Below are 27,583 nucleotides of genomic sequence, written 5' to 3' on the forward strand. Positions count from 1 at the left end.
TCTATTTAAAATATTTAAATGTTTTTATTTTCTATACTATAAGCTGCCACTTGCCAACCAAGGTAAGTGTGATTTAAGAACAAAAATTATATAAGATAGAGAACAAAGAGAATATTATTGTTGTTGTTGTTATAATTTATTCTTATTACTAGAGCTTGATTAATAAAAGTACTGCAGATATTTGGGCTATGATTTATCCATCCAGCTTCTATTAAATTTTCAGTGGCCAGTTGTCTATGCTGACCACCGTTCTTAAGTAATATACGTGGTTTATCAACATCTTTGATGTGCTGCTTAAGGACATACTGGTTTTTGTTTGGACTGTGGGGGGTTGTTTTAATTTTTTGTTCGGACTGCAGCACAGTTAGAAACGTGGTTCTACATCTGCGGTGTCATCAGTGCCATTGACTACAGTGTTCCCTTTCCAGTTTTGAATGCCCATTTCATGTCTTTTCCACTGAAGATAAAATAAATAATACTGCTGACATTCTGACTACTGAGTAACTTAATTCATGTAAATATTTGCAATATTGCTTCTTAGAAATGGAGAACTGCTGTGTGTATTTAGAGGCTGTATTTCCTTTCGTTTGTCCTCTCTAATTACACTAATTTTCTGTTCTTCTGTAGAGCAAACCATTCAGTCTAAAGTTTGATGCTTACTTTTTGTTTGAACTTAGATGCTATAGTGAAACATAGGATTATTGTGTCACCAATGTCTTATGGCTGTGAAGAGGCTAATATAACTCTTGGATACCCTGGAAAATGTATTGTCAGTAGAAAAGGGCAGTGTTGTCGCCATGGTAGAAAGTGTTAGTGAAACATCCTCTGAATACTGGCACTAGAATTGTTACCATTGTTGGTTAAGAAGGGTGAATACAAGACTAGAGAAGGTACAAAGAGGTCTACTTGGATTATTAAGGGAATGGAGATTGACTTTATGAGAACAGGTTGATACAATTCATTTAGTCTAGCAAAGTAGTAGCTGAGATAGGTACAATTGCTGGGTTTTGTTGTATATGCGGAGTAAATGCAACAGAAGGAGAAAGAAATATTTGAGATAGATGTCAATATTGTTCCAGGAACAAATGTGAAGACATTGGCTGTGAATAAAGTAAGTATGGAAATTTGAAAAAAGGTCATCAACCCTGGAGGGATATTGTTCTGAAGCAGGTAGAGTGGGGAGGGACTGAAAGAACTGCTTTCAAGACGGCACTTCAGTTTATGAAAGGATGGCGTAATATGATTCTTACAACATGAGATGACTGGACTATGTGTCTGAAAAGACTTTTTTATTCAGCTTGTTGAAATTTATTTTTTAAAAAAAACTATTTTGCTCTGAAATGCCAAGTATCGGAGACGCTTCCAGGTGTCATGTGGGTGTTTTGGGTTTTTTTCAGATACAGAGCCTGAAGCCATAGATCTTCAGGCTGAATAATCCACAAAAATCCATTGGTACATTTTCTGAAGATCTGTTACTTCAATTTACTTTGTATATGAGATAAGCATAAAGGAAAGCAGATTTAACACAAAGTTAAAAGGCTGGTATCTCTTATGTAAACCCAGCTTTTCTGAAAGACTAGGAAATTCCTTTTCGTATTCAAGAGAAAATTTTGAGGATTGCTCACTTGAGAGCCTGTAAGATACAAATTGATACAGATTTTAGAAAGACTGTTAGGATAACTGAATGTGACTCTTTTAATGTGTATTTTATAAACTTTTCACCTTTTGGATGTGCTTAAACTACTATCAAAAGGAACTGCTTTTTACAGCTTTGTGCTTTTATATACAGAGAGTTGGCAAAACACATTTACATTCACTGCTATGTAGAAGATACTTTTTTGGCAGTTTATTTACATTCAGAGAAAAGTTAATTTAACATGTTGCTATACTACAGTTAATGTGCAAAGTCTTAATATATTTCTCTATTGTGAAGTGGAATTCAGATTTCCGATACATATCACATCTGTATCTCTGGAATTGGTTAGGTGGTACACAAGGAACTAGTTAGAGTTTTCTGTAGCAAAGATAATTGGGACATCTATCATATTTGGTTTTGGTTGTAATTAATAGTGTTATTAAAGATGGAAGTTCACTGGTATGGACAGGAAATAGAGAAAAGAAAGTTTTAGAGATATGAAAGAGAAATGAGACTTTAGCAGTAATTGTCAATGCATAAACGCTGCACATTTTTGCATGGGGTTTTTGTAATATTCTTTCTGGCATCCTTTTCCTTGCATTGTGTTCAGAAATGCCCATAAATAACAAAAACATTGAATTGCCTTCCTTTGCTGTTATTACACTTGAATTTTATAACATTTTGATTCTGGGAAATTAATTCATAATGTGGAAATTTGTATAACAGTTTGAACAAATGATTTGGTGCATCTCTGACTTACTATATTCCTAATATTCTGAAAGAGATTCATGATGTTGAATTTGTTTGCATTAATTAGGGTCATTCATTTAATTAGGAGAAATTCAAAATCATAAGATCTTCTCAAATGTCTAAGTAATTTTTAATTTAGATTGCGTACCATTTATGCTAAATAAATTTTATAAAATTTATAGAGTTGGTTCCTGGTCAAAGACTAGAATCCCAGAGTGGACAAGTCATTAGGCAGAAATTAGTGTTTTGAATGGAAGAGCCAAGATTTGAACAGCCAGCAGAGCTTCAGCTAACCTTTGAAATAGCTCCTAGAAATTTCCTTATTAAGCAAGTTACTGGTATCTCCATGTCCTTCCTATCTCTTTTGTTGACCTTGAATTGTGATTTCTTGTTGGATTTGCCTATGGTTGTGTAACTCCTTTGCAACTATAGTCAATGACTTCTGTCATTTGCAGTGTTTTGTCTTTTGAGTCAAACAAATTAGACTATGTAAACTTCTATAAAGCCTTTGTCAGTGTACAGCCCGTGTGTATACAATGCACGTGCACATATATATGCATCGACAGTTGCCTGCTGTCTTGTTTTGGAGATTTGACCAAGAGAGGCTATAATATGTTGGATAAAACAGTAATATTGCATTATATTTAGAAATAATTTTTGAAGGAAAAAAGCAAACTTAAGATACTATAACAGTACAACATAAAAAGAATATTTACTTTTATTAATTTTTTTTTTTTACATTTTAAAAATTTTCGAGGTTTCAAAAGGCTTACCATCAAAGTAAATTAATTTTCTTTCTAGATCAGCTGCAAAAAATGATCAGATACTGATTGCATTGACTTCACTGTTACCCAGTAGGATGGTTTAAAACTAATCTTTGCTTCTTTTTTTGTTTAGGCCAAAAAATAATGTGATCTTCCTTTCATTTCCATCATAGCTTATCTTACTGTTTCAGTCCTTAAGGTAGTCTGTCTGTAATGAAGTAAATACAATATTTCATCTGGACAATAGGTCTTCTAAACTGGTAAACTGTCACTTTCTTGTCTTCCTGAAGCACATTTTAAATTTCTGAACATACACCCCCACCCCAACACCCCATGATTCCTGCTCTTCTGAGATGAGGACTGAAATAACCTGGTTTTAAAACTAGCACATGTTCTATTTTATATAGATTCTGATCTTTAAAAGTTCACTGCACTAGGAAATGCTGTTTATTCTGTACTGATTCTGCAACTATATAGATTTTGTTTGTTTGTTTGTTTGTTTTCCATTCTAGAGCTGATAACTCCAAAATTTATTGAGATAAACTTCTTTTTAAATTCCTCCAGGAAAATAGTGTCTGACATATCTATTCAGGAAAAACTTGGAAAGAGGACATGCTTTTTGTCAAACAGTTGTAATTTTTCCTCTGCTTTTTTTTCTTCCTTAGGAAGGTTCTACTGCCCCTGGAAGTAAACGCTGGGTATCACAGTGGGCCAGTTTGGCTGCCAATCACACACATCATGACCAAGATGACATCAGATTGGAGTCATCTGGGCCTGCTCCATTAGAAAATGGTATTACAAGCTGTTCTTGTTGTCATGATTTCTGCTGAAGAAACGTATGAAAGGGAGGAAAGAGCAATTATGTACCTAAATAAGTAGCTTTCTTACTCTTAGTACCTCATCTTCACCTGAAATACTTTGGTGTCATTGAGAAGAAAGCATAAAAGCAAACTGAACAATAGTGTTGTTTGGCATGGCAGAAGACTGCCAATATTAAACTGAATGTTGCTAAAACAAAAAATATAAAAACTGTTTAATATTAAAGAAACTTTCACTTGAATGGAGTTTGGGTTGGTGTGCATAGTATGTTTCTTTCCTTACATCTTTCTCAGTACTGGCCCCAAATCAGACTTTAACAGATTTATTGTTAAAAAGTCCAACCTGAGACTTCATTATTCAGTCATTATTCAGCTGAAGCATAACATACTTATAGAAAACCATAGAAACCTCCTCAGCAACGAACAACTTTGTTTCTTTTGAGTACCAAATGTTCAGACTACATCTCTCCTTAGTTAAACTATTCACGTTTCTTATTTTAAATGGTTTGTTCTTTAAGATCTACCCTCTTGACTATAAAGGAGTTGCTTACCTTACTTTACTTCTCCTCTGCTGTTTTCTTCCTCTCAATTTCACCTTAGAGATGATGATTTAACACAGAATTATAGTGTAATTTTTATGTTGATACTTTTGTATTGAGTTGGAGTTAATGCAGCTCTTCATTACAAAATTGACTGGTAACTACAAAGGGATGTCATGTTAATGAATGCTTCATATTCTGAAAGTGGTAATGCTGTTTAGTGATCAAGAAGTAACTAATTATCAGTCTACTACTTGAGATACATTTTTGTTCTGCAATTCCAGCATTTCCTCCTATTACAGCTGACTGAAATTTTCAAAACAAAGTTTAAAAGATTAGGGCAAAAAATATGTTTTAGAAGTAGAAATGCTTTGTATGTACACCACCACTTGTGAAGACATACTACCATCTACTGAATGTGTTCAATAACCTCTTGTTAGACATTGGTGAGTATAATAAATTATTTCTTTCTATAGTTTTGAGCATCTTTTTTGGTTTGTTTTGTTTTTCCCCCAAAAGTCACATTCACAAGTGTAATGTGTGTTCTCTACCTTTTTTGTTATAGTTGCTGGCTTTCTTCAGATTTTCAAGAATCCATGTCTGTTACAATTTCAGAGCAAGCTACATCTTTTGACCTATAAGTTAGTCTCTGAGAAGACTGCATTTTCAACTGTTAAAAACAAGTCTTTACCACTTTCAGAGAGGAACCATGTGATTCTCTCCCTGCTTAGACTGCAAACCTGGTCCCAGCAGCAGTCAAGCCTTCTGCAGAAAAAATTGCCTATTACTAAGTTCTTTCGGTTTTTGCTGTTTTTTCCCCCACCATCTTCTTGGGTCCTCAGAGCAGTATAAAGGTGTAATGACAGAGATTTCTCTAAGTGTTTATCTATTCCACATGGCATATGTAAAAAAAAAAAAAAAAAAAAAAAAAAAAAAGAAAAAAAAGGAAAAAACCCAATAATGATATTGTCCATGTTTTTCTGCCCAAATTTTAGGTTTCTTGGTAAGTTTAGATAACTCCCTTTGTTCCTGGCCCAAGTTAGATGAATTGAACCACTGTTTGAACTGCTCAATCTTGAATCCTGTAGGTGATAATTATATTTTTGTTCTTTCAAATTCCCTGTATTTATCCTACAACATCTTAACATAGTTGTAACTAATATATGCATTTCCTGAGTGGATTTGTGATAGATTTATTTTAGATTAGATTTTGGATAACACAAATTAATTCAGATACTTTCTATGTTCTTTACAGAGATCTTACCTGTACAATTTATTCTTTATTGGAAAAAAGCCAGTTAGCTTCTTCACAAAAGAATTAGCTTTTAATTCTGTGTATTATTCTGGCACAATGAGAGGAAGAGAAAGAACATGACTTAATTCTAAACTTGAATAAATAACTTGACTATTTTTTTTTTTAAAAAAAGTGAAAAATATTATTGGGAATTTCTTTCAAAATGAAGCTGCTGTTATAGTATTGATTAGTAACTGAATTTCTATTCGGGTTTATATTCAGCAGATGAAAGTATATGTAAGCATGTTTAACTTGCTCATCAAATACAGTTATTTTTCTGATAATATACTTTTTGAAGTAAGGTAACATCGTTTTATAATCATAGAAGGTGAGGCCATTTATTAAAGCAAGCAATAAAATACATTCCAACTTCATAATCTCATTTTACTTTTGGGGGAAGTTTACAAAGAAATTTTGCTTTTGATGTTGTGTAATGCAAACTTCTGTATCAATGCATGGAAGAATTCTTACCAGTAACTGCTGCTTCTATATTAGCTTTTTCACCCCTCATAGCAGTTGAACTTTTCACAGGATACTAAAAGTCAAAGGAGATGGAAATGGGAAAAATTAAATTACCTGATATACCTTGTACATAGAATAATGGAAAATGAGAGCAAATTTTGCAGTACTTGGAAGGATCAGGTATACATAATACGGCACTTAAAATCATAGCTCTTGAGACTGATCCTTTGGGTGGTCTTTTGGTTTTTGTACTGTTTTAAATTATCACTTTCAGATGGGACACTGACTAGGATCTTCTTCAGAGAGATGAATGCTTCTTTTACCATTATAAGAACTGTATGGTTTAAGTGAAGCAGCTACTGCCTAGTGCACACCCACACTGCAAGAATTCTAAAATACATCAGGAGAAATCCAGAAAGTATTCAAGCACCAAAGATGTAATGAAAACACAATTTAATATGTATGTCCAAAGACCAATTCACAAAATCTGTCTTGTTGGTTTAGATGCCTGTATTTTCTTTAGAAATCTTAGTAGTTAAACTTCACATAACATGTATATAGCCAAAGAGAGTGCTGAACAACTCCACACCTTTCTTCAACTAAGGACTGTTTGAAATTCACCAGGAAGCAAGTTACATGCCTAAATACCTAAAAAAGATTTGATCTGGTAGGTATGTCTGAGAGAAGTCAATCTTCACAGATAGCAATCCTATTGATTTTCATTGAACCTCCAATTTTTTTATAATTTCCAAGAAAAATAGTTCAGGAATTAGAAAACCTTGCTTAGATTTCAGAGATACCTCCTGCTTCTCAGATGAGTGTCCTAACACAGATTATATAAAAAAAGGTGTGTTATACAAAAAAAGTCATTTTGCATTCTTCATCAAAGGTGTGACCCTGTGCAAAGAGAGAAGAAAGATTGAAGAGCTCAGAAAGTAGCAGATACCACAATTGTGTATATACAGTATGATTGTTGATAAGTGCTTAGAGAATTCCTGAAGAGAGGGAAGCCCTATACTCCAGTTTATGTTCCTGGAACAACCTATGTTGGTGGCAGACCTAGACAGAGAAAGTTCCCAACAGGGTATGCAGAGATCTCTCCTGGTGAAAAGTGAATTGAGAGGTGTGTGTGTTAGTATGTCACATTATATTGCAGCAACTGGCAAATGAACTTGCAAAAAGAATTCTATCCAAACATTCAAAGTCAGAGCAGTTCATATTATGTCTGAGTACTAAAGGCTTGTTTCTGACAGCACAACTGCTGTTTGTTAAATGGGCAAGGAGGGCACAGTCATCACTGTGGAAAAAGTTTGGTTTCTAAAATGGGGGTATTCAGCATCAATTATTGCTTGCAACAATTCATGGCATGGCCATATTTTTCTGTCTAAAGAGCATTCTGTATCCACTAAGAATTCAATTGAAAGTGCTTTAGCAGTAGTACTGCATTCTTTTGACGCTTTTTATACATTTTCTGTATATTTCTATACGTCAGTGTCTTGTTTGGATTAAAAGCATTCTTTTTGCTCTCTCAACAATAGTAAGTTCTTTTTTCATGAGTAGGGCTTTTCAATACTGCTGAAAGAGTGTCTCCCAGCACTGCAGCCCCTTCCTTGAGGGGAGAACTATGGAACAGGCAAGTGGGAAGGAAGAAGGGGGATCTTAATCTATTCAGTAGCTTTGAAATCTAGTGCTGAATGTGTTTAGGAATGTAAGACTTGCTTTCCACTCGCTGTGTCGTAATGGTATGCTGATATAACAGTGATTTGTTGTGTACCTGTTTTAACCTACTGTGAGACCATAAAAAGTATGTTCATATATACGGTCCCAGTGTACACAGCTGACTAAAAGAGTTTGATTTCATGGAGAGCCTATCTTACATAGCTTAAATTCTTGTATCTATGAAAACTTTCCTTTTTGCATGAGAGCGATCCTAGCCCATATTATGGAACATATATACTGAAATTGCAATGAAGCAAGAAAAAATACCATAGTCCCTCTGCAAGAATGACACAAATGTTCATGAAGTGTTCCCTTTCCCAGTGTACAGTCACAGAGTGTCAGAAAGGTAGTAGTAATTAGCCCAAGATGCCGCACAAACAGGCGATTGCTCAATCACAGTCAAAATGATACCTTTGGGAAGAAAGTCTGCCTATTTGTAGCAGAGCAGGAGGAAAGGATGTTGCTCTGTCTTTGCACTCTTACCCTGTTTCTGAAATGACTTCTTCCCTTTTCCTGCAATATGCTAGTTGTAGGAAGTACACTTTTGGAAGATGGCTTTTTCTGTCCTGGTTACATCTCTGTGATAAACCAGAAATGGTTCGTTGCAGTAATTCCATTGCAGACATTTAGACGTTGCTTTCATAGACACGTGCTCTGTATCAGCACTTTGGATTGTGTAGAATGAACTGTTCTTTTGTATGACACTCTGAACATTCTACTTCTAGTAATACAGAAATATTTTTCTGATATATGTAATCTCTTTAATCAGGAGATATCCATTCTAAATTATGGTAACACATGATTTTGTTTGGGTTTTATTACAAAATGTATTGCAACAGTGAGATGAAATAACATAGCTAGTTATGTACAAGTTAGTACAGTTTGAAGGTAGTTAATGTAATTCACAGTTTCCACTCTGTAATAAGAGGAGTGTTTCTACTCTTTCCTGTAAAGAGGAAATGATGGCTAATGAGAATAGGACAAGCAGTAATGGGCTAAACTGGAGAACGTCCAGCTCATGTTAAAGAATAAGAAAATTATTTTAAGAGTTATCTACCCAAATATCTTATAGGGATTGTCAAATCTCCATCAACTAAGATTTTTAAGAACTTGTTAAATGTTTTTAAACATCTATTTGTCTAAGTGTAATTGATTCTGCTGTAGATCAGAGCGATGGACTAATGGCTTTTTTTCAGTTGTGGTTTATGTTGTTTTATTAGTCTTATGCAGTTGTAAGAATTTAATGTTGCTATTTACCTTGCTATTGAATGACTTCTCATATATTTTTTTTCCTTTTAATTTTTAGACACGGACATCAGTGAGTCTGGTATTTCTGTTAGAAGCACTGGTTCAGCTACTTCTATGACCAGCCAGGGTGAGCGAAAGAGGAGGACACTTCCACAGCTTCCCAAAGAAGAGAAAGTGAATGAAAGCTCAAAAGCAAAAACTACATCTCATCAGAGATCAGAAATAGGTGAAAAGCAAGACACTGAACTTCAGGAGAAGGAAACTCCAGCTCATGCCTCAGATGCTGACAGCAGAAGTATAGCTAAGTCAAGCAGAACAGTGAATGGTCTTTCACCCAAAGCTACTGGAGACAAAGTTTTTTGTTTCCCCAGCTCTTCCAGTAAAGAGAGAATTGAAAGTGGCAGAGAAACTTCTGTGGTGAAACAAGCTTTAGCAAAAATTCAACAGCAAGAAAGAAGGGAGCAAGGACAATGGACACCCACAAAATTATCCTCTACAAAACCTGCTGCAAACCAGGTTGACAAAGGTAGGGAGGACATTGCTTTGTCACCCAAAACGTTTGACAATCAAGACAAAGCTCCTGGACATGTTACAGATAAAGCAGAAATGAAATTGGCTCAGAGTGAGGGAAAAAGAAGAAAAAATGAGGAAACTATTAAAGGGCAAAGTCCTAAAGTATCTGGAGGAGAAAAAAAGGAATCTTCAAAACCATTAGTGAGGCAAGGTAGCTTTACTATAGATAAGCCTAGCACAAATATACCTATAGAACTTATTCCTCACATTAATAAGCAGAGTGGATCTGCTGCCCCTTTAGCATCTGCAAACAGGGTACGTGATAGAAGTGATTCGATGGACACTGATTCCAGTCTAGATACAACACTCATTTTAAAAGACACAGAAGCTGTAATGGCTTTCCTTGAAGCTAAATTGCGTGAAGAAAATAAAACTGACGAAGGTCCTGAGACTCCTAGCTATAACAGAGATAATTCCATATCACCAGAATCAGATGTAGATACAGCCAGCACGATCAGTCTTGTTACTGGTGACACTGAAAGAAAATCCACACAGAAGCGGAAGAGCTTTACAACCTTATATAAAGATAGATGTTCCTCTGGATCCCCTTCAAAGGATGTTTTAAAATCTTCTGCAACAAGTGCCAGAGAAAAGATGGAAAAGAAAACTAAAAGTCGATCCTCAGATGGTGGATCTAGAGCTGATGCTCGCAAAACCGTGCAATCCAGTGGAAGAATGAGACAACCATCAGTAGATTTGACAGATGATGACCAAACATCTAGCGTACCTCATTCTGCCATTTCCGATATCTTATCATCTGACCAGGAAACGTACTCTGGCAAATCACATGGAAGAGTTCCTTTTGCCTCAGCAGATGAACTTTTACATTCCAAGATGGAAGGAAAGTCAGCTAAATCAAAAACCTCTCCTGTTGCGCTTGGGCAATCTAGTAAATCTACCACTCTTCCAAGACCTCGTCCTACAAGGACTTCTCTCTTGCGCAGAGCACGGCTCGGTGAAGCCTCAGATAGCGAGCTTGCTGATGCCGATAAGGCTTCAGTGGCTTCCGAAGTGTCCACTACAAGTTCTACATCAAAACCTCCATCAGGGAGGAGAAGTATTTCCAGAATAGACTTACTTGCTCAACCTCGCAGAACTCGACTTGGCTCTTTATCAGCACGTAGTGATTCTGAAGCAACAATAACTAGAAGCACTGCTTCATCTCGTACCCCAGAAGCTATTATCAGAAGTGGTGCAAGGTTAACAGCAGCAGGAGATAGTAGCAAAGTTTCTGCTAGAACTCGAGCCAATAGCATTTCTCGACTTTCAGATTCAAAATCCAAATCTTTGGCTTCAGCTCATAATTCTCCTTCAGGTATGTGCAATTATTTGAACTAGTCTTATACAATACTAGATGTTTTTCATGTGTGGATTTTTTTTTCTTTTTTAAGGAAGAGTTCTTACAAAACATTTGCTGAGTTTTAGTTGATGCAGTCTTTCTCTTTGGAGTAAGAGGCCTCCTTGGCAGGACTTGTGGATGTTTCTCACTTAAAATCATAAAGACAAGAAATTGTAATCCTTTAACTCTTTGGATATGTTTTTTAACTTGAAACCAGTAACAAAGAGTTGCATTGAGGCATTCAGATGTGGCAGCACTGATTTGCATTTGTACAAAAACAGAGCAGAGATCCCTTTGCTCGAGTCATAGTAGTAGAAGTTCAAAGGTCAACAGCACTTTTTACTACATAGAAAATATAGTATTTATTTGTAAGGTAGGCTTGTAAATATGGTGAAGAGCAAGTGTTTCCTGAGGTATATCCTGAGCATCTGTAGGATAATTATAATTTAAGATTAGCTTCTAGAACTACAAAAACGGGATTTTTTGTTGAGAATAATAACAATGAAGTAACAAATGAAAAAATTAAATAGAAACACTAACTAATTAAATACCATAAAGTAATTGATATTAAAATGTTTGCCTTGCCTTGGAGTAGTTCTGTTCTCTGTTCTAAATCATGATGATTTATGATTTCATCATGATTTCCAAATCATGTTGATCTTCTTCCATGTGGTAGTTCCTTTACTATAATATTATCTAATGTATGGAAGGAAAAAAATCCCTACAATTGATTAATTTTAACCTGCTATTCTGTTAGAAGTTAACACGTTAAGTGCAAGCAGTGTGAAAAGCAGCTATTTTTTTTTTCCAACAGCAATATTAAATCAATCAAAATTAAAATGTGGTAATTCTAAGTAAGTGAACTTTCATGTGGAATGAATATCTAAAATTGATGCCCTCTTGCTTTTTGAATTGTCATACTACCAGCTTGACCTTATTTGAAGCCAATCCACAGTCTAAGAAAAAATAGAATAGCTTCCACTGTTGTGTGTTGCTTCTGAGATTATATATCCTCCTTCACTGCTTCCCATTCAGAGCTGACATAAACATCTGTGATAGTTAAGTTTCCCACAGTCCTACTGCCCTTTAGTTTCTTGTATACCATAAGTCTCCATTCTTAGGATTCTTAGTAGTGTTTATTCCCCAGACAGATATCTGTTATTTATTAGCTGAATAGAAATTTCTGTACAGATGCAAATGAGGTGTTCACTGAACTATAAAGTTGAATCTGTTTAATATTATGACAGATATCTACAAAGATACCAAAAAAAGGTGAAACTTAAGAGAAAAACTCAGTCTTTCCTTGTAAGATATCATTGGAAAAGTAGCATGTTTTCAGTTTTAATCAAAGTTTTAAGTTGATGTGTGCAGCCTGAAAGGTGGCAACATTAGCTCAGGGAAAAGTGTCAGTTAAGACTGCTTCTATATGTTCACTTTAATAATTAACACTAGTTCACATCGTGATATTGCTGATTTTTGAAAAGGTAAACCCCAGACGTTACTTGTCACTTCGCTGATTCCTGTGGTTTTCACGAAACTTATATATGGATTTTGAGTTTTGTGTCTGTGTGAACTCTTGCATGCTTCCTAAACTTTTCCAAGGTTGCTGCATTGAAGCGGTTTGCTGCTTCTGTTCAGGGGTGTGGGTGTATCTTTGTCTTCCCAGTCTGTTAGTCTATCACGGTTATCTTTGTTTAATGTTCATTTCATTTACCTGCATTACACAGTCGAAGTTTACTGTAGCTTGTATAAAATGCTCTGTTTTCAAGAGAGAAAAGATGCTGTCTTCTTATGAGCTACCCCAACATAATAGGCTAGGTATTTTTAAAAAAACATCGTTTGAAAAATCTACCATAGAAATAGCTTGTATCATAAAAAGCTTTATCAGTTTATATATCAAAATCAGGGAGAAGCCTGTATCAATGTAAAGGCAAAAATCTGAAAGCAGTTAATAAGGCAGTCAGATACTTTCAAAACAAAATCATGACTTAATAAATCAATCATTTTTACTATGCAAGTAAAGAATGTTATGACATTTTAGGATTTGGAATTCCAGATTTTGTCTGTATCAGTAAGCTTATTGTATAATTTTTTTACAGGACTATTTAGAGTATACTTTAGGAAAATCTGAATTGCCTTAAAAGTGGTGTAATCTTCTAGTATATACAGGAGTGTATATATATCTCCTATTATAGGAGACTGCTCAGTACATCCCCATTTTTCCATTAGCATCTTATAAAATGATGCTAATAACTACCCAACACATCAAGTTATTAATGCTATTATTTATTATTGTATCCTTAAATAAACATATTTAAAACATCTTTAAATAGAATGTGTCACTTTTATGCAATATATAAAAATGGAATGTAGCAGAAGCTTTTCGATCCAAAGCATAGAATTCCTGAATTTAATTTTGTTTCTAGAAAAGTCAACAATTCACTTAATTTTAGTACTTTTGGAAACTACTAATGAAGTGCCTGACAAAAGTGGTTCAACTATTTGAATGTGTTTTACTTCAGGCACATTTAATCAAGGCATAACAGTGATGTATTTTCTTCTCTCCCTGGACCTAGAAAGACTGGAAAATGAATGATCATTACCAATACAGGGTTTTTTGTTTTTTTTTTTTTTTTTTCTTTTACCAGAAGACTGGTTGCTATCGAAGTGTTAAAAATGTTTCATGGGTCTTCTCATCAGGGTTCAGTTAACATTACTACATTGTATATCACTAAACATTGGCAGCAGAATCTTGCTTCTTAAATCCAGTCTGCCAAAGAGATTATTTCTGCATGTCCTAAATCTTCTTGAATGTTCAGACATACATGCCTTTAAAAAGGGGACAAAAAAAGATGTAGTCACTGGATTTTTTTATTGTCTTTTACTTCATGTGGATGTATGGCAAGATGATAGCACTAAAATTGTCAGAGCTGTCAGCAAGTGCATAATTTCAATAATCTTTTTTAATCCTTGATACAGTTAAGTATTGCTTACTTTTAAATGAAAGGGCAAGCAGATAAATGGATTGTCTTGGATGAGAATTACCAGCATTAAAGTAATTAGCAGGGTGTTTTTGTGGTAGGAGGCTCAATAACTGACAACACTGTGAAGACATGTGAAGTAGAATTAGTAATTTTATGGCACAAGCAAAGAAAGATTTAATCAAGGCATTGCATCATCAAACAGTAGAGTGTGATCAATAAAACCAGAGAAGACCAAACACCTTTCTTCACAATTTCAGAGAAAAATTGAAGATGATGTTACAGAAGGAGCTACGTATTGGGAAAATGAACAACGGGATCAGAGCTAGTGCGGAAGTGCTAAGCTGCAACTGAAAAATTAAGCACTGAGTCAGAACAGAGAGATCTTGAGCATCTAGTTGTGTTTGGCAGCTCTGCTGACTTGGTGACCTAGCTGTCATTGCAAATAACTAGTAGATAAGTTGATCAAAGCTGGGGGGGAAAAAAAAAAAAAAGGGTTTGAGCACAGAGAGAAAAGAGAAAACAAACCTTATGAACTATACTTTAGTATTATTGCACTACTGAGCAGCAAATACCAGGAGGATCTTTGAAGTGGATGAACCTTGAGATGGCAATTCATCAATGAGAGTAGAGTATTTTATAAGGGATAATTGCTTAATAAGGTCTGTCCTCAGATCTTAAAAGTGAGATTATATCCATATCATCAAAATTGCCAGTTTAAGGTGTTGTCAACACATAATACTTCTTATAAAGTAGTCCCCAAATTAGATTTGTCTGCTGATTATTTTAGCCGGGTTTTTGGAGGATTTTCTAGTTACTGGTACTGATACTTGCCGTCTTCCATGTCTGAGACAACTAATTGCATGATAGCTTTCAGAAATCTACATAAACTACAATGACATTTTGGGGCTGCATAATTTATAAATAGTATTAAAAGCATATATGTGCAAATGTATAACTAGCTTAATGGGAAACATGCTTGGATGTTGTTTGTCATGAATCATACAACTTTGAAATTTTTACTGTTAAGCCTACAATAACTTTTTCCCCATGTTAATGAGAAACCCGTTGATAATATATAAACAATATTTTAAGGCCTTAAAATTTAATGGTCTTAAAAATGTAGAGGGGTTTTATGGTACTATGTAGACAATTGTTATTTAAGTCATTTCAGTTAGTATCTCTGAAATATTTAAGCTTTTACAAAATTCAGTATTTTTGATTGAATGTATAATTTAAGAATCTTTTCCTAAAAAGTGTGGGTGGAAGAGAGGACCTAAAACTAATCTCATCAATATATTTTGTTTAAGCAAATGCTTCTAATCTGACTGTTTTAATACAAATTAACATGATAAAACACTATTTTGTACACAGAGAAATCCAAGCTTCTCCCAGACCCAGATCCTGATGTTGAAACTTACAGTGGTAGAGTACTAGAAATCAAATCTGTTTCTGATATTTCACTCCTCATTCAGTTTTTAGTTTTTAAATATATGATTACATATGCTCATTGTACAGTGCTGAGTTGCTGGACTAGCTCACTTGAGAGATTTTAAGATAAATTTTATATTTACTTTGATGCATATTATTTGATCTGGGACAAAGAATTTAAATAAAAATTGATGATAAAATGTGGGCCCAACTCATAAAGCTCTTTGGACTTTGGTCACACATTGCTTGCATGCTATTGGTGGGGAAATGTGCTTTTTCTGCTTATGTTCTACTTCCCTAAGATTGAAACAAGTTTGAAACCTCTAAAAAGAGAACAATAGGTGACTGGAGGGACATTTTTATTTTCTGTAATAAAGTTAGAATATTAAAAAAACATGGTAGAACTGGACGTGATTTGAAGCCCACATTTCAACTTGAAAAAAATTACACAATGCATTATTTATATGAGGGAAGGGATGTAAGCTTATACACCAATGTCATATTCTACATACTGCAGTCTTTGAGAACATTACACAAATCTTTTCTAACTGAAAATTACTTCATTATTTGTTACCTAAATTCATATTGATGTACCCTTCATTTGTAATGTTTCTTAAATGTTCCAAGAGAAATCATTATTACTTCTTGCATTATTCTTATACTAAAACCAATATGCATTACTTGAATCTATTAATTTTAAATTACCGAGAGGTGATCACACACTTTTTAAAATTTCTACAGTAATTATAGATCCTCATGAATGTCAGTGAGTTTGGGGGACTAAATCCCCTGCAAGAATTTAGCAGGTTGTCATGATGAGCATTCCTTTACACTTAGTGATATCTCTTCCTGCTGGGAATGTTTGAGGACAGCACATCTGAAATGCATTTTCTAATCTTTGGTAATTCATAGGGGGATGAAAGCCTCCTACTTAGTTTCAGTTCTCGTACACTTCAGTCTGTCTTGAGCAGCATGGCTGTATATACTTCATGTGAGAATATATGGGGGGTTTTTTGGGGGGTACTTTTTTGTAGATGTGCTGCTGATTTTTATAACACAGTATTAATTTTACCATATTTTCTCTGTACTAAATAAGTAATGTATCATCTGGGATTTTTATACTTTCCTTGTGTAAGCATGCATTCCAGGCTTGGTGCCAGCTCCATCCTTCCTTCACATTTCTTCATTTTTTTGTGTATCATGTAAACCTTGAATGAAACTGGGAAAAAATCTGCAGAAAAAGTGCAATCTGACTATATACTTAAATGTTAATGAGTTGGGCCCTTGTTTTGTAATACAGTTTGCTTGAGCTCATATACAATTACTGGCTTTTACATCTTATTTCACTCATCATTATACAAAGAGCATCCGTTTTATGTTTTTATTAATCAATATTTATTATTTAACACAAATTTTGTAGCTTTCTTTTTAAGATGTAGTAAATAAACATTTTGTGAGGTATCTGGGGATTGATAATGAATAGTTGTATATTTTTGTGATGTTACTGATATAATATTGTTTTTTCTTATTGAAGATGCTATAATAATTCTTTTTTAATAATTAAACTAATTTAGTAAGTGCAAGATGGAGGCGCTTTCCTACAGATTATGCTTCCACCTCAGAAGATGAATTCGGATCAAACCGTAATTCTCCTAAACATACCCGTCTACGTACCTCTCCAGCCCTGAAAACCATGAGACTGCAGAGCACTGGGACAGCAGCTCAAAGTAGCAATACATTCAAGCACAGAATAAAAGAACAGGAAGACTACATTTGTGACTGGACTGCTCACCGAGAAGAAATAGCAAGGTTGGTTTTAAAGGGGTGGCTCTAAAGTCACAAAGATTTGTGTCCAACCTGTTACATATAGAGAGAGGGAGGAGAAAGAGAGATAATGGATTTTCTGTATCACTCACTGTTTTCATTCGCTAACTGAACGGGTAATTTAAAATTCTTCTTATGAGAGACTGACAGACAACACTAATGTTACCAACACAGCTCTTTCTAATGGAAAATTATAGTAATTTCTGAGTTATGAAGCCAGATCCCAGAATATGAACTTCTGGTTGCATTAGTGGGACTTGTGTACTACTTTGTGTAGAGCTATTTGCTAATGGTGTATTTCTTGAGACTGAAGTACTACCTTTACATTCATATTGAGGTAGGGAAAGTTGTTTTGGCAATGTGAGAGACCATGTTCGCATTTTAATTTTTGGTTTATCTAGACATTATTTCATGTTAGATATTTTCTGATTTAAATCCTATGTATTCATCAAAAAGTAATTTCTTCTGTTGCGAGTTCTGAGATTAGTATAGCAATTCCTCCCTTATTGCTAATAGCACTCTGCTTCAAGTGAGCCAAGGAAAAGGCAGTCACTTCTACATTCTGGTAACCAATTATTCACATATCATGCAGTACCTCAGCAGTGAAAACTTCAAATAGCTTGCACTAATTAAATAAAACTATGTAAGTATGTAAATATTATTTAAAACTTAGATGCCAGTGCTCAGGTTCTGAACCTTTTTCACAGAACTTAATTTGGAAGCCTAAACAAGAAAAGTGTTTTCCTTTTATTCTTGACACTGTGGTATCACAGATGTGAAGCATTGTGTTTTGCTTAGTGTTATTAATTGGTTTTTATTTCCTCTTCTTAGTAATTTTTCAACATTTGTTTTTCTAGTGTGGTCTGTGCAAAGGAAAAATACTTGAGGGATTCTGATAGTATCTTGATAAGTCATGAAATAAACATCTTCAAAGACACTTTCCTAAAACATCTCTTTCTTTCCAAGAATGTAAAGTTAGAGATGGATATGGGGAGGAATGTGTGTATATGGGGGGGAAAAAAAAAAGGAGGAGAGCCATGGCATATTACTTCCTCCTTGTAAAAAGTGCTGCTGAACCTCTACTTCAGTGAAACTTCTTGGTGCATTTTGCTCATCTAGGAGAGATTGACACTGGAAGTAATTGACGATTCAGTCTAAAGTTACTTGATGGTTAGGTTTACAGGTTTTTTCTTATTTCCGGTGGAAGTGTTGAGAGGCTCAAATCAGTATTGCCAAATTTGTGATTGTGTATAGAAATTTCACACAAACTGCATTAAATAAGCATATTTAAGGTTAAGAAAACTATCACTCATCAGTTGAGAAATGGCAGACTACTCTCATCTATTGTCACTGCTTCCAGGACCAGTTTCCTTGGTTAGCCTCTGCTGAGCCACCCTGCTCTAGGTCACTAGTTGATCCTTTCTCTGCCTTCATATCTCTTTCTGCTGATTCACAGTATTGCTCCCTTGGTTTTAAGTTTAACTTCTGTCCTTTATAAGATGATTTTTGTCTCTGCTCCCTTTGCCTTGCTAACCATAGTCTCCCCTCTGTCATTGTCTACCCTGTTTTTTTTTTTTTATTTCCCAGCCCTCAGTCCAACCTCTATGATCAGAGTCCCTTCAACTCTTGTTCAGAGTTTTTAAAAAAGGAGTGGTTAGTTACATGTTCTCATTAAAATTGGTTGATTTAATTTAATTTGTGAATAACTGATTAGATTAGGCAGGTGTAAATGTAAGTATTTAATAAAATAAATGCGCAGCTGAAAGTAGTGTAGAGACTGTATGACAAACATCTCATTGCATCTGTGTTACTGTCATATTGTATTTTAACTGATCTTCCAAGATTGGCCCAGTTTGCACTTTTCACAGACTCTACAATTTACAGATGTTAATAAAATGGAAAATTGGAAAAAAACCTTAATGGAATAACTAAATTTGGTCTAAAACCACTTTGGCCTGGAGGGAATATACACCCTCAGAATGAGCTTCACATATATTTTATTTAAGGATTTTAAAGTATCATTACAAAACAAACTGACTCATTGTCAGAAGTGTGACATAGTAGACTAAGCATAAAAATGTTTTTGGTAATCCAGCAGCACAGAACTGTTACAGATATCTTGGAAGTATTCCTATTACATTGGGGTTTTTTTCTAATACTATGGGTATTCTTTCAGTACAGGTAAATAAGAACTAGAGTTCCAAAAGATGGTCATGCTCTCCCCATCCCAAGCCCTGCATTCTCACCTTTTCACTTGTGTTGGAAACTGTGTCTGTCCCTTACATATCTGTGTAGCTGTGAGAGTCTGCTCACTGAGCAAATCTAATACCAACACTTCCTGGAGTGGATTGAGGGGGGCTTACAGAATTCGAGGTTTATTTTAGTTTTGCCTCCCTGAATTGATTTGTGTTGTATGATTGCTAGGTCTGATGCAGAAAGCAGCAGAAATCTGCAAGGCAACCTGCAGTTGCAACAGAGTAAATAGTGTATACCTAAAGCCCAAGTCTCTTGTCCTTGATTGTACAAAACATACTCCTTTATACGCAAGCAATACTTTGTTTCTAAAAGTTAATGTAGAGTGACTAGAAAACTTCAGGCCCAGCTCAGCTGGTTTATAATTTTCTTTTTCATAGTGCTTTTTGTTAGTGCTCTGTCTATATTCTTTCTGTACAGAAACATTATTGAGTACTGACTGTAGCTTACTATCCCACTGACACTAATTCCAGATTTTGTTCACTTGACCAGTGTTTGATTATAATGATTGGCTAACAAGTTGCTTGCCATCTATGTTAGAGCTGTTTACTATGATATTTTCAGGATTCATTTAAATTCATTTTTATTTAGACATCTGACACTTTACGTAGTAATTTTGATTGCTCGGTAAGAACTCAATGGAAGTGGCTGTGCACTTTAAATAATTGCTGATTTCTGTGGAGAGTTAAGTCTTAGTTGATTGATACTACTTTTGATTATGTTTAATGACCTTTGTCTTCTGGAGGATTTACTGATAACTGAAACTTCCTGGGTTTTATTTTCTTCACAGCTATTACATTAAATACCAAAACTTGTCCCAGAAATTCAAATGTGATTATTAGCAACTTCTCTGTTTAAGAAGAAAAGTGCTATCATTGTGTGAAACAAAGGAAGTAGGTGCTCTACTGTCTCTGTTACTTAGAATATTATCTCAGACCATGGAGTCTTAATATATAAGAACATGAAATATAAATTAAAATTGATGCAAAAGATGTAGCAATCAATTAATATAGTAATAAGTGCTGACCATATTTTACTTTATTAAAATGAGCAGTTGACTTGGTTTCTGCTTTAGTGTTCCAGTCTTTGATGGTTTGAATTCAGAAATACTGTCTTGAGTGATCACTGGTAATTGCCACATATTCTTCTACAGTCTTATCCCAATTGTATGTGTATTTATTCTGCACAAGGTTGCACTTTATTGCACATTTCTGACAGTTAACCACAAAATCCAGTGCTGGAATTTGACTGGAAGTTTCTCTAATTACATTTGCCTTTCTAGTTTAAATTCTGCTCACGCGGTCTTAAACTATCTCTGGGTCAATGGTGTCCATTCTTTTTGACTTAATGACAAAGTGCAAATACAGAACAGAAAGAAGTTCACCTTTAACAAGCACTGGCCAGCATCACTGTCACGTGGCTGTGCAACTCCTTCCACTTAAATGTCGGGTGCTGCCGTTCACAGAGTCTTGGTGGTGCAGAGTTAGCGCTGTTGACTTCTATGCCTTCAGTCTTGTGAGACAGAAGTATGAAAGGGGATCACTTGGTGGGCTGCTATGAATTCTAGGTCTTCTGAACTGCTTTATCAAAGCTGAACATTCAGGGTGCCATAGTTAGTAAGGGGGTTTTAGCTTTTGCTTTGGGTTTGGGTTTTTCCCTTCTTTTGGGGTGTCCTGGGTGTAGCACAAGCAGAGGTAGGCAAGCATACACCTTGTGCTGAGCAGAATACAGAGCAGAGCTATTTTTTGAAGTGGCAGATCAGAATAAAGGAAAAGGAATCTTCAACTGAGAATTCAGGTGTATTTGTGTGGTGCTGTCATAAGCAGGTTTTTACAGGCATGTTCTTTTCTCCAACTAGAAACTTGTCTGGATTAAATTTGAGGAATTAGGGTACTGGTCTGGAATTTCAGACACGTAAGCAGCTTGATCTGAGTGAGCTGCAGGGCTGCTAGATAATCAGAGGTCCTGAAGAAGTTCTTTGCAAGTAGGTAAACTGAGGTATAAAGTAAATGTGTTCTGGACATTTCAGATTTACTGCATGTACACAGGTCATCTTTGCAGTATTTTCATCGTATTTCTAGTTCATCCCATGTATTGGATTTACTGCATATTGCACAGATCTCTGCCTGTGAATCCTAGAAAGAAAACAAGGATGCTCTGTCTTTTTGTATTGCCTTCTATCTTCTTCCTCTAGAAAGGCCTATTATTAAAAGCTTCGGTTAAAAATTTGCTTTTATGGTTCTACGAATAAACTTTCAGTTTAGAAGGGCATACATGTTTTCAGTTACCAGGAACTAGAACTTAAAAGCTCAAAGGCTGCAGTCTACTGATCCAGAAGTATTTGTAGGGGAGAATGTAACACTCTCTTTATTACTAGGATCAGTCAAGATCTGGCTCTCATCGCACGGGAAATCAACGATGTAGCAGGAGAGATAGATTCAGTGACTTCATCAGGCACTGCCCCCAGTACCACAGTAAGCACTGCTGCCACCACCCCTGGCTCTGCCATAGACACTAGAGAAGAGGTAGGAGATCTTCATGGAGAAATGCATAAGGTTCTTCCTTTTCTTTATTTCTTTTGCTTTTAGCATTTTGCATAGCCTTTTTTAGTTATTTCCACTCACCCCGTATGCATGATCTCTACATTGTTTTTTGATTTAAAGTTCCTTTACATTTCAACAAACAACCCAGAAATTATTCTATGAACACAGCTTGTCAAAGGACGCATACTATCTGTCTGTCTCTTTTTTTCCACGAAACATAGGACAAGATAGTTATTTGTTTCTTTCTTGTCTGTAGCCTTAGATACCATTGGATAGTATCTAAGAGCATTTCAAGATACTAGTTTGTATGCACAATTATATATAAACGTATACATCTAATAGTTTGCATAGCTATTAAAAACAAAGTCCCTCTTTTCACAGGTGGCATAAAGATTTCATCCTCTGAACACTGAAATACTTAAGTACCATCAGTACTATAATAACTTTAGATTTTCTTTCTTAATAACATTGTCAAAAACTGCCTTGAAATAAGTTTGCCTGTGCTTCTAATAATTCTTATTTTCTTTGACTATCTGGTGTGCTGTTCTATGAATATATTGACTAACTTGTTCTAGTAACCATCACAGGTCTAATGCTGGTACACATGTTAATCTGAATTTAAATCATCACTTTCTGCCATATTACAATTCACCCTAATATGTTGTAAATGTTTACCGCATTTTTTTTTCTTCATAGTATTCCTTTCAAAGTGTGTTTATTCATTTTTGTGTGCATAAAGTTTGGTTAATACACTAGATTACTGTGTTTAGTATAATACTGTCTTTTTCTGTGGAAAAAAAGATATAAACAGCAATAAGAAATCTGTGAGTTGGGTACTCAGAAAAATTATAACCGCACTCACATAGATTTTGGTTTTAATTCTCATGGACTTATGGCTAAATTTTAAGGAAGTAAAGTGCTCATTTTCTCAGTTAGATCACTCTGATTTTTACATTACTGGATAATTATTTTCTTCTTTAAAAAATATTGTACAGTGTGTACATACTGCAGGTGGCAGTATCTCCTTTAAGTAAGTATAGGTGTTCCTGTAACACTATGACTAATGTGGAAAAAAACCTAAATTTGATAGTACTGTACTTAATTCCATTGATATATTTCATTAATCAAAGGAATAAATTATTCAATACCACTAGAGGTAACTATTATGTTACTTGCCCATAAGCAGAACTTCTGTGGGATAGTCTAATTTTGGCATGTATGTGTGGTATTTGAAAAAAAACAACATTCATTTCTACAAGGTATTGTTGCATAAAAGATGCATCATTTTATACTATACAAGACAACACCATGATTCTTATTTGATAGGCTTCTTGTAAACTGTTTGAGAAGGAAAAAAGAAATTAATCTGATTTTTGCATGTATCCAGTAGGTTTCATAAACTGCACTTTTCTTTTACCCCTCAGTTGGTTGACCGGGTATTTGATGAAAGTCTCAATTTTAGAAAAATCCCTCCAGTAGTGCATTCCAAACCACCGGAGGGGAATGGTCGACCTAATGGTGCTAGACCTCAGCTAACAGATGCCCTCGATCCCCCAACAATTACCCGTAGAAGGACTTGGAGCAGAGATGAAGTGAGTACATGACAGTATTCTCTCTAGTAATGTGTCCTCTCTAGCAATGTGTTAAGCTTTTATGACTGTCTCTCCACTTAATATTCTCGACACTATCCTTTCTTTCCTAACTGTGGCAGGTGGCATTAATATTGGAAAAATTATTTCTGTATTATTTAATGTGCAAAATGTTCAAATATGTTTGTATATGATACTATTAGAACACAAGTATGATTTTTTTTAAAGTTACAAAAAAGATTTCAAAGTATATGGAATTGTTTGTATTTAATTCCCATTAAACCAATAACATCCTTTATTATTAATAACTTATTGCAGGTTATGGGGGACAGTTTGCTGCTGTCCTCAGTTTTCCAATTTTCTCGCAAGATACGGCAATCCATAGACAAAACAGCTGGCAAAATCAGGTGGGTTTTTAAAAATTATTGTTATTACTGGAAATGTCTGCTCTCATCAACATCCCCACTAATAGAAGAGATGTATAATACAGATAGAGCAAATGTATTTAGTAGCAACTTGTGTTTTAAAAAAGCAGTGTTACCTATGGATTTTTTTAGCATTTGGAAAGATTTGGGATTAATAACTTTTCTATTTTTGCTTGTGTGTATTTCACATTATATGAAGATAAATATCAGCAAAGTTTACATGGATGGAACAATATCCATCATACTTTCAGCAGAGGAGCTGTTCCAACACATGGAAATGCTGTGCAAAATCTACACGTGCTCTATGCAAGTCTCATAAAACTCCCTTCCTTAAAAGATAAGGTTAAAATGTTGCTGAACTGTAAAACTGGGCCCTGTACTTTTGCCAGGTTGTTGTAGGAATCCCCTGTTTTAGGAAGAAAAACAAATGGGACGGGAGAGCAGTTTTAGTAAATCTTCTGAAGCACTTAAAATGGAAACAGTGTGGTCACTGTTGAGTTCTAAATCTAAAATAACAGATGTAACCATCTGTTAGTTTTTTATATAAGGAACAGCCGTAACCACCTGTTATCTCTAATTGAAAAATCCTGCTTAGATAGTTAGATTCCTGTGTAAAATGTCATAGTAGCTAACAGGAAGCATAGACATGTCAAAAATGATAACATATTACTCTACCAACAGTTCCATTTAACTTGAATGAGTGAGTGTACAACCATTTGGTGACCATTTTGGTTGACAAGAATAAATGAAAATTCTAAATACGAAGTTCAGGGTGGCAAAATTCACATGTCCTTCTTCATGTCTTTGTGCAGTTAATCATATAAAAATAGAATACATTAAAAATAAGTGATTTGACTGAACTTCATGTATAATTTTCTGAATGTGAGAAAATACTAGGTCTGTCATTGATCAGTTTGTCTAGGAAGTGTCAGATATTGAAATCTTAGATGGGTGGCACATTAATCACCAAATCATAAATTTATTTCAGCATAGCATCATGTAACTAGTAAAAGCAGCAAAATACTAACATATCTGAAGACTGTATTCTCATGGGAGTACCAAAAGAGATGACCATAGAAATCAAGAAGAAAAAAAATAAACTATATAAATCGGTAAAAAATGTACATTATCTGCCATTTCTAGTCTTGCTGTTTCTAGTAGGAAGAGTATCACTGAATGAAGAGCCAAGTCTTTAAAAGTCTCCAGCCCATTCTTATTATTTCTGTTCTAAGGGGTTATGTGTGTTGTTTTTACTGGTGGTTACAGGTAACATTTGTGAGTACGTTATTTCCGCTACCCTGGATCATGGTCCTGGACTGACATTCATCTCACTTCTCTTTTTTTTTTTTTTTTCAACTCACCATTTTGGGGCTGCAGGATTATAATATTGTAAATATGCCATTTGCTGCCTTTCTGTGTTTGGTTTCCCCAGATACATTCTTTTATGTATCATACTATTTATTTAAATATCCTTAAACAAAAGACACAAATGTATTTTGTTATGTAAATTTCAGATACAAATGAGTTTGTGAAATGTAGGTATACAGTATGGTTACTCTCAAAAGCTGTGCCACATTAACAGAGTTCAACTTCATTATGCAGAATTTATTACAAATTATGCAGAAGTTCACAACTTGTTTGAGATTAATCAACCTCTGAGTGCACGCTATCATTTACTTTAATAGCTGATCTCAAAAAACAAGCAAATAAATACATGCAAAGAGGTATTTAAGCATGACCATTATTTGAAAGTCATTCTAAAAGGCATTTGAAATTTGGAAATAGAAACAAAATACTACATTAAGTTTTGTTTTAAGCATAATTCTCCAGGAAAAAACAGTGATGTCCATAAGGAACTCTGCTTACCAATATATTTTTTTTTTTCCTTTTAAAGCTGCATCATTGGAACAAGAATCTTGCTTATTGACTGACTTATTTGTGATAGGCGTCTAGGATGTGTATCTTAATGCCTCAAAAGCAGTAGATAGTAGATACTACACTTTTCATTGTGCTGATTTTTCTTGATGGTTGGCAGTTTCTGATCTGTAAATATGTTGCTAGCACAGCTGTAGTTTACTTAATGTAAAAAACTGAGTTCAGTACAGTGAGTTAAAACAAATTTATGTATGTGAATTCATTTTTAAAAAAGCAGGTAACCATAAAATCAAGTCTTACACTTTTCTGATTCATTTTCTGAGCTTTAAAGGTAAGTCAGCTACATTGTAATAAATAATAATGAAGTGATCATGTATGCTATTATAAATATAATATCTGCTACTCAGAAGGATTTGAATAATATGATGTTATTCATAATGTCATCAGTATTTTGAATCAGAAAAACAACAATAGTTTTAGAACTGTTTTTCAGAGAGCATATAAGGCAGCTAGGACTTATTACAGATTTTACCTTAGCTTTGTTTTGATGTATATGAGTTCAACTAACTGGTGTGCTTCTATTCCTTTTACTGGAGTTAAGCCACTTAAAATTTCTGCCCAGAACAGATACAAAGAGAATCAGTCAGGATTTGTCAAGCTAGCAGTTGTGTGTTTTTTCCAGAGTACTTGAACCTGAAAAGAGAGGAGAAATTTTTAGAGGCACCAATAAGAGTAAGCCAGTAAGCCTTGACTGTGTTTTAAAACTCCTCCCTCAAACTTTCTTGTTCATCAATGTAAACCTCTCTCCCAAGAGCACAGACAGTATAGGGCAATTATGGTCCTTACAAATTGCATCATACATATTAAAAAATTGCATCCTTCCTATTTGGGTCGACATGGAGAAAGACATGCTTCCTGTGAATGCAAACACTATTCTTTCTGTAGTATTTTAGCTTTACAAAAAGACCACTTTGGCTCAGGTATCAAGAAGATAAATATTTTCAGTAGTTCTTGACAAGCAGATCTATCAGAAATTAAAATGAGCTAAAATCAATCATGAAAATAAATTAGTGTGAGGACAAAAGAAAATACATATATTTTCGCTTGACTAGTTTCTGCCCTGCTCCCCCACTGCCATTTCTGTATTCTAATTTATAGATAATGTTCAGAGTTCCACTGAGTTCTGTCATCATTCCTACTTTATATTATGAAATAGAATTGAGAGAAACTTTTGATGCTGTATTCCTTGGCTAGATTCTCCAGTGCTGACCAAACTGTTTTTTTCCCCAAGTCCTAGCGTGGTGTTCAGATTGAACCAGATTCAAGTTCCTGGTTCTTTCCTTTCACCAATCCTCTGTATATTTGTAACTTTCTCAGGATAAATTCATAGATTGGGTATTCCTAAGCTACTTTTTTATAATTATTCATTACTTTGTATAATCAGTTAGGTTCCTATCTGCAGGTATACACAGAACTACATTATATTTTAAAATTTTGCAGCATTCTCGCCATGTATCCTG

The 27,583-nt window shown here is 34.8% G+C and overlaps 1 protein-coding gene across 6 annotated transcripts in view; it reads left to right on the forward strand.

Annotated features, from left to right (window-relative positions):
* Positions 1-27,583, forward strand: part of CEP170 (centrosomal protein 170) — a 106,210-nt gene that overhangs the window by 69,445 nt on the left and 9,182 nt on the right. For 3 of the 6 annotated variants that reach the window (XM_074818367.1, XM_074818372.1, XM_074818368.1), the window contains 6 exons: positions 3,816-3,942; positions 9,289-11,118; positions 17,129-17,363; positions 22,009-22,186; positions 23,599-23,766; positions 24,082-24,170. In XM_074818367.1, coding sequence (XP_074674468.1) covers positions 3,816-3,942; positions 9,289-11,118; positions 17,129-17,363; positions 22,009-22,186; positions 23,599-23,766; positions 24,082-24,170 — 2,627 coding nt within the window. The remainder of the gene's footprint in view (positions 1-3,815; positions 3,943-9,288; positions 11,119-17,128; positions 17,364-22,008; positions 22,187-23,598; positions 23,767-24,081; positions 24,171-27,583) is intronic. The other 3 variants (XM_074818369.1, XM_074818370.1, XM_074818371.1) reach the window with 3 other exon arrangements.

This window comes from Strix aluco, chromosome 3 (assembly GCF_031877795.1).
Source record: "Strix aluco isolate bStrAlu1 chromosome 3, bStrAlu1.hap1, whole genome shotgun sequence".
Classification (NCBI taxonomy): Eukaryota; Metazoa; Chordata; class Aves; order Strigiformes; family Strigidae; genus Strix; species Strix aluco.